The sequence below is a fragment of the Platalea leucorodia genome (genome assembly GCF_965183815.1).
Source record: "Platalea leucorodia genome assembly, contig: HAP1_HAP1_SCAFFOLD_768, whole genome shotgun sequence".
Lineage (NCBI taxonomy): Eukaryota > Metazoa > Chordata > Aves > Pelecaniformes > Threskiornithidae > Platalea > Platalea leucorodia.
This window is the reverse complement of record NW_028120884.1, coordinates 1-7,522: the sequence shown is the minus strand read 5'-3', so window position 1 is coordinate 7,522 and position 7,522 is coordinate 1. Positions and strand designations below refer to the sequence as shown.

The 7,522-nt window shown below is 73.7% G+C and overlaps 1 protein-coding gene across 1 annotated transcript; it reads right to left on the bottom strand.

Annotated features, from left to right (window-relative positions):
• Window positions 1-6: 6 nt before the first annotated feature.
• Window positions 7-7,100, bottom strand: GRWD1 (glutamate rich WD repeat containing 1; the record flags this gene model as incomplete). The annotated part of the gene is made up of 7 exons (XM_082339365.1): window positions 7-761; window positions 2,330-2,527; window positions 3,418-3,560; window positions 4,269-4,494; window positions 5,372-5,561; window positions 6,693-6,810; window positions 6,884-7,100. 7 exons carry the CDS (start codon window positions 7,098-7,100, stop codon window positions 450-452), a joined length of 1,404 nt encoding a protein of 467 aa, XP_082195491.1. The 3' UTR covers window positions 7-449.
• Window positions 7,101-7,522: the final 422 nt, after the last annotated feature.

Genomic DNA, 7,522 nt, shown 5'->3' with positions numbered 1-7,522 from the left:
CCCCTTACTGGGGGTGAGCACCCCATAACTGGGGGGGCACCGCCCCCTACGGGGGGGTCACACGGGTCCCTCAGTTGGGGGGCACCCCCTAACTTGCGAAGGGGGGGGGGGAGAGATTTGCCCCCTAACTTGGGGGGCTGCCCCCTAACTGGGCCTGGCAACACCCCCCCCAACTTGGGGGTCTTCCCCCCCCCACCACCACTTGGGGGTCCCACTCCCCTCTCACTCGGGGGTCACCCCCTAACTTGGGGGGGGGGGGAGGCGGGGGGGAGGGGCCTGCCCCCTAACCGGGCATGGCACCCCTCCCCCCACAGCTTGGCGGTCACCCCTCCCCCCCCCACACACAACTTGTGGGTCCCACTCCCCTCTCACTCGGGGGTCACCCCCTAACTTGGGGGGGGGAGGGGGGTGCCGCCCCTCCCCCCGCCCCTCCCCCCGCCCCTCCCCCCTCAGACGCTGAGGGTGCGGAAGGCGGCGATGCCGGCGCGGGCGGTGGTGAGCAGCAGCCCCGGGCTCTGCGGGTGCCAGTGCAGCTCCTTCACCTCCCGCTCGCCCTGGTGCAGGAAGAGCAGCTGCGGGGGCAGGGCCGCCGCCTCCCCCTCCCCCTCCCCCGCCTCGGGGTCCCGCTCCACCCCCAGGTCCCACTGGGAGACGACGTCGTCCTCCCCCGCCGCCGCCAGCACCCCGCTCTCCGTGGGGTGCCACTCCACCGAGGTGATGGGCCCCGCGTGCTGCTTGAAGGTGGCCACGCTGGAGCCCGTCTGCGGGGGGAGGGGTCACGTGGGGGGGGGGGTGGTGGGGGGGGGAGTGGTCTATGGGGCAGGTTGGGGGTGGGGAGGGGTCTATGGGGTGGGCTGGGGGGCTGAGAGGGGTCTATGGGGGGTGGGGAGGGGTCTATGGGGCAGGTTGGGGGGTGGGGAGGGGTCTATGGGGCGGGTTGGGGGGCTGAGAGGGGTCTATGGGGGGTGGGGAGGGGTCTATGGGGTGGGCTGGGGGGCTGGGGGGGGTGGGAAGGGGGTCTATGGGGCAGGTTGGGGGTGGGGAGGGGTCTATGGGGTGGGTTGGGGGGCTGGGGGGGGTCTATGGGGTGGGTTGGGGGGCTGGGGGGGGTCTATGGGGTGGGTTGGGGGTGGGTTGGAGTCTATGGGGCGGGTTGGGGGGCTGGGGGACGTGGGGAGGGGTCTATGGGGTGGGGGAGGGTAGGGTGGGTCACCATGGGGCTGGGGGGCTTGCTGTGGGTCTGGCCATGGGGCAGGGGGGGTCTTGCTATGGGTCTGGCCATGGGGCGGGGGGGCTCGCTGTGGGGCTGGCCATGGGTCTGGGGGGGCTCGCTATGGGTCTGGCTGTGGGTCTGGGGGGCTCACTGTGGGTCTGGCCGTGGGTCTGGGTCACTGTGGGTCTGGGGGCTCACTATGGGTCCAGCCATGGGTCTGGGGGGCTCGCTGTGGGTCTGGCCATGGGGCAGGAGGGAGGTCTCGCTGTGGGTCTGGGGGGCTCGCTGTGGGTCTGGCCATGGGGCAGGAGGGAGGTCTCGCTGTGGGTCTGGGGGGCTCGCTGTGGGTCTGGCCATGGGTCTGGGGGGGGGTCTCGCTATGGGTCTGGCCATGGGGCTGGGGGTCTCGCCGTGGGTCCGGCCGTGGGGCTGGGGGCTCGCTATGGGGCGGGCCGTGGGGCTGGGGGGGGCTCGCTATGGGTCCGGCTGTGGGGCTGGGGGGCTCGCCGTGGGTCCGGCCGTGGGGCTGGGGGTCTCGCCGTGGGTCCGGCCGTGGGGCTGGGGGCTCGCTATGGGTCCGGCCATGGGTCTGGGGGTCTTGCCGTGGGTCCGGCCGTGGGGCTGGGGGCTCGCCGTGGGGCTGGGGGTCTCGCTGTGGGTCCGGCCGTGGGGCTGGGGGCTCGCCGTGGGTCCGGCCGTGGGGCTGGGGGCTCGCTATGGGGCGGGCCGTGGGGCTGGGGGGGGCTCGCTATGGGTCCGGCCGTGGGGCTGGGGGCTCGCCGTGGGTCCGGCCGTGGGGCTGGGGGCTCGCTATGGGGCGGGCCGTGGGGCTGGGGGGGGCTCGCTATGGGTCCGGCTGTGGGGCTGGGGGGCTCGCCGTGGGTCCGGCCGTGGGGCTGGGGGTCTCGCCGTGGGTCCGGCCGTGGGGCTGGGGGCTCGCTATGGGTCCGGCCATGGGTCTGGGGGTCTTGCCGTGGGTCCGGCCGTGGGGCTGGGGGCTCGCCGTGGGGCTGGGGGTCTCGCCGTGGGTCCGGCCGTGGGGCTGGGGGCTCGCCGTGGGTCCGGCCGTGGGGCTGGGGGCTCGCTATGGGGCGGGCCGTGGGGCGGGGGCGGCACCTGGAGGCAGCGCAGGTCCCAGAGGCGCAGGGCGCCGTCGTCGCCGCCGCTGAGCAGGAAGGGGTCGTGGCGGCTCCAGCTGAGGACGTTGACGTCGCTGGGGTGGGCGCGGGCGACGGTCAGCTGACAGGCGCGGCCGGGCGGGGCCCGCACGTCCCACACCCGCAGCGAGGCGTCGGCCGAGCAGGAGCAGAACACCTGGGGGGGGGGAGGGGAGGGGGCGTTAGCCCAGCCCCACAGCACCCCACAGCGCCCCACAGCGCCCCATAGCGGGGGCGGGGAGATCTTACCTCAGCCCCATAGTGGGGGTGGGGAGATCTTACCCCAGCCCCACAGCGCCCCACGCTGCCCCACAGCGCCCCATAGCGGGGGCGGGGAGATCTTACCTCAGCCCCATAGCGGGGGTGGGGAGATCTTACCCCAGCCCCACAGCGCCCCACGCTACCCCACATCACCCCATAGCGGGGGCGGGGAGATCTTACCCCAGCCCCACAGCGCCCCATAGCGCCCCACAGCGCCCCATGCTGCCCCACAGCGCCCCATAGCGGGGGCGGGGAGATCTTACCCCAGCCCCACAGCGCCCCACGCTGCCCCACATTGCCCCATAGCGGGGGCGGGGAGATCTTACCCCAGCCCCACAGCGCCCCACGCTGCCCCACATTGCCCCATAGCGGGGGCGGGGAGATCTTACCCCAGCCCCACAGCGCCCCATAGCGCCCCACAGCGCCCCATAGTGGGGGCGGGTAGATCTTACCCCAGCCCCACAGCGCCCCATAGCGCCCCACAGCGCCCCACGCTGCCCCACATTGCCCCATAGCGGGGGCGGGGAGATCTTATCCCAGCCCCATAGCGGGGGCAGGGAGATCTTACCTCAGCCCCATAGCGGGGGTGGGGAGATCTTACCCCAGCCCCACATCGCCCCATAGCGGGGGCGGGGAGACATTACCCCAGCCCCACATCAGCCCCATTGTGCCCCACAGCACCCCATGGAGGGGGGGGAGGTGCCCCCCCCAGCCCCACAGCACCCCGTGGGGGGAGGGGCGGTGCCCCTCCCCCGCCCCCCCGCCCCTCCCCCCCCCCGGACCCACCGGGGGCTCGTTGGGCGACCACTGCAGGTCCTCCACGGAGCCGCTGTGGCCCAGCAGGGGGCGCTGGTCCACGGCCCAGCCCCCGCCCTCGCGCGGCTGCCAGAGGTGCACCCCTCCCCCGCAGTCGCCCGACAGCAGCCGCCCTGGGGGGAGGGGAGACACGGGGGGGGGAGGGGGTGACCCACGGCACCCCAACCCCCCACTCAGCCCCCCGCCCCACAGACCCCCCCCCTTCTGCCCCACAGATCCCCCCCGCCGACCCCCCAGCCCCACTTCTGCCCCACAGATCCTCCCGCAGCCCCCCATTTCTGCCCCACAGAACCCCCCCAAGCTCCCCCAGCCCCACAGGACCCCCCTTTTCTGCCCCATAGATCCCCCCCAGCCCCACAGATCCCCCCCCACTGCCCCATAGATCCCCCTAGCCCCCCCTTTCTGCCCCCCAGCCCCACAGAGCCCCCCCGCCCCACAGATCACTGCCCCAGAGCCCCCCAGATCCCCTCCCCAGCCCCACAGACACCCCCAGCCCCACAGATCCCCTCCCCCGCCCCACAGATGCCCCCCAGCCCCCCAGATCCCCTCCCCAGCCCCACAGACACCCCCAGCCCCACAGATCCCCTCCCCCGCCCCACAGATGCCCCCCCGCCCCACAGATCCCCTCCCCCGCCCCACAGATGCCCCCCAGCCCCACAGATCCCCTCCCCAGCCCCATAGATCCCCCCCAGATCCCTCCCAGCCCCACAGATCCCCTCCCCCACCCCACAGATGCCCCCCAGCCCCACAGATGCCCTCCCCCACCCCACAGATCCCCTCCCAGCCCCACAGATCCCCCCCCCGCCCCCCGCCCCACTGACCGGGCACGGTGGGGGACCAGGCGAGGGCGAACCCCTCCCCCATGTGGCCGGCGAAGGTGAAGAGCGGGGGCAGGGCGCCGGGCTCCCGCAGCAGCAGCCCCCCGCGCCCCTCCCCCGCCGCGCCCAGCCCCCCCAGCGCCGCCAGGGCCCCCCCCAGCGCCAGCACCTCCACGCGCCCCTGATCCGACCAGGCCGCCGCCACCGGGGCCCCGCCCAGCTCCGCCACCTGCGGGGGAGGGGAGAGTGGGGGAGGGGCACCCCGGGGGGGGGGCACCCAAATGGGTCAGGGGAGGGGGGGGTTGGGGGCTGGGGGGGGGAGTGGGGGGCACCCAAATGAGTTGGGGGAGGGGGGGGGGGTTGGGGGCTTGGGGGGGGCTGGGGGGGGGAGTGGGGGGGCGGGGGGGCACCCCAATGGGTCGGGGGAGGGGGGGGTTGGGGGGGGCAGGGGGGCACCCAAGGGGGGTGGGGGTGGGGTGCGGTTTTGGGAGGGTGGGGGTGGGTGTTTGGGTGCTGGGGGGGGGGGCTGCCGGGGGGGGAGGGTCCTCGGGGGGGGGAGTGGGGGGGTGGGGGGCACCCAAGGGGAGTGGGGGAGGGTATTAGGGGCACCCAAATGGGCCTGGGGGGGTTGGGGGGCATTGGGGGGTAATGGGGGGGACTGGGAGGTTGCTCAGGGGGTAATGGGGGCACTGGGGGGGACTGGGAGGTTACTGGGAGGGTAATGGGGGGACTGGAGGCACTGGAATGTTACTGGGGGGTAATGGGGGGACTGGGGGGCACTGGGAGGTTACTGGGGGTAATGGGGGGGTAATGGGGGGACTGGGAGGTTACTGGGGGGGGTAATGGGGGCACTGGGGGGTTACTGGGGGTTACTGGGGGGTTACTGGGGGGTTACTGGGGGGTTACTGGGGGGGTAATGGGGGGGGTAATGGGGGGCACTGGGGGGTTACTGGGGGGTTACTGGGGGGGTAATGGGGGCACTGGGGGGACTGGGAGGTTACTGGGAGGGTACTTGGGGGGTTACTGGGGGGCACTGGGGGGTTACTGGGGGCACTGGGGGGTTACTGGGGGCACTGGGGGGTTACTGGGGGCACTGGGGGCCGTACCCGGATGCGGTTGATGCCGCCGTAGTGGGGCGCCATGGCCAGCAGCAGCTGGGGCTCCCGCCCCTCCCCCTCCCCCTCCCCCTCGCTGTCGCTGTCGCCGTCGCTGTCGCTGTCGCCGTCGCTGTCGCCGTCGCGGCCGCCCCGGCGCCGCCGCAGCCCGTGCAGGTTCTGCATCTTCATCACCAGCACCCTGGGGGGGGAGGGGGCGGGAGGGGGGGCCGTTACCCCCCAGTAACGTCCCAGTACCCCCACTGCCCCCCCAGTAACCGCCCAGACCCCCCCCCAGTTACCTCCCCCTGCCCCCAGGAACCCCCCAGTGCCCCCAGGAACCCCCCAGTGCCTCCCAGTAACCTCCCAGTCCCCCCCATTACCCCCCAGCAGCCTCCCAGAGCCATTACCCTCCCAGTCCCCCCCCAGTGCCCCCATTACCCTCCCATTACCCCCCATTACCCTCCCAGTCCCCCCATTACCCCCCCAGTGCCCCCATTACCCTCCCATTACCCCCCCAGAGCCCCCCCATTACCCTCCCAGTCCCCCCCAGTGCCCCCATTACCCCCCCAGTGCCCCCATTACCCCCCCAGTCCCTCCCAGTGCCCCCATTACCCCCCCCAGAGCCCCCCCATTACCCCCCCAGTCCCTCCCAGTGCCCCCATTACCCCCCCAGAGCCCCCCCATTACCCCCCCAGTCCCTCCCAGTGCCCCCATTACCCCCCAGAGCCCCCCCATTACCCCCCCAGTCCCTCCCAGTGCCCCCATTACCCCCCCAGTGCCCCCATTACCCCCCCAGTGCCCCCCATTACCCCCCAGTCCCTCCCAGTGCCCCCATTACCCCCCCAGAGCCCCCCCATTACCCTCCCAGTCCCCCCCAGTGCCCCCATTACCCCCCCAGTGCCCCCCCAGTTCCCCCCAGTGCCCCCATTACCCCCCCAGAGCCCCCCCATTACCCCCCCAGTCCCTCCCAGTGCCCCCATTACCCCCCCAGAGCCCCCCCATTACCCCCCCAGTCCCTCCCAGTGCCCCCATTACCCCCCCAGAGCCCCCCCATTACCCCCCCAGAGCCCCCCCCATTACCCCCCCAGTCCCTCCCAGTGCCCCCATTACCCCCCCAGAGCCCCCCCATTACCCCCCAGTCCCTCCCAGTGCCCCCATTACCCCCCCAGAGCCCCCCCATTACCCCCCCAGTCCCTCCCAGTGCCCCCATTACCCCCCCCGAGCCCCCCCATTACCCCCCCAGTCCCTCCCAGTGCCCCCATTACCCCCCCAGAGCCCCCCCATTACCCCCCCAGTCCCTCCCAGTGCCCCCAGTCCCCCCCGCTCTCACCGGTTGGCCTGGGCCGTGGGCGCCTGGGTGCCGGCGCAGAGCAGCACCGAGAGCGGCGGCTCCTCCCGCCCCTCCCCCAGCTCGTCCCGCACCACATCGAAGCTGAGGCACGGGGCACCTGCGGGACGATCGCCTCAGCGCCCCGCCGCCGCCCCCCGCCGCCGCCCCCCCGCCCGCCGCCGCCCCCGCACCGGTGCCGGCGCGGTGGTAGAGCACGTAGGCCTCTTCGTCCATCACCAGCTCCTCGTCGGGGCCCAGCGGCGGCCCGCGCCCGGGCACGTAAACCCTCGGCTGGGCCTCGCTGCCGCCCCGCTCCGCCGCCGCCTCCGCCGCCTCCCGGGGCCGAGGCCGGGGCCGGGGCCGCTCCCGCCGGGCCGGGCCCCGCCGCGCTCCGCTCCGCGCCGCCATCTTGGCTCGGAGGTGGCTAAAGGCTCCACTTCCGGTTCCCCCCCGGGCTCCGCCCACTTCCGGGCGGCGGCGAGGGTGCTTCCGGCCCCGCCTTTTCCCGCGGCCGTGTTGCCATGGCGACGGTGCCCCCCCCCCCCCCCGCCACGGCGCGCTGGCGATGGCGTCATCCCCCCGCGCGTGACGTCACCCCCATTACCCCCCAGTAACCCCCCAGTGCCCCCAGTAACCCCCAGCAACCTCCCAGTGCCCCCAGTAACCCAATTGCCCTTTCAATAGCCCTCCCAGTAACCCCATTACCTCCCCAGTAACCCCCAGTAACCCCCCAGTAACCCTATTATCCCCCCATTACCCCCCAGTAACCCCCCAGTAACCCTATTATCCCCCCCATTACCCCCCAGTAACCCCCCAGTAACCCCATTATC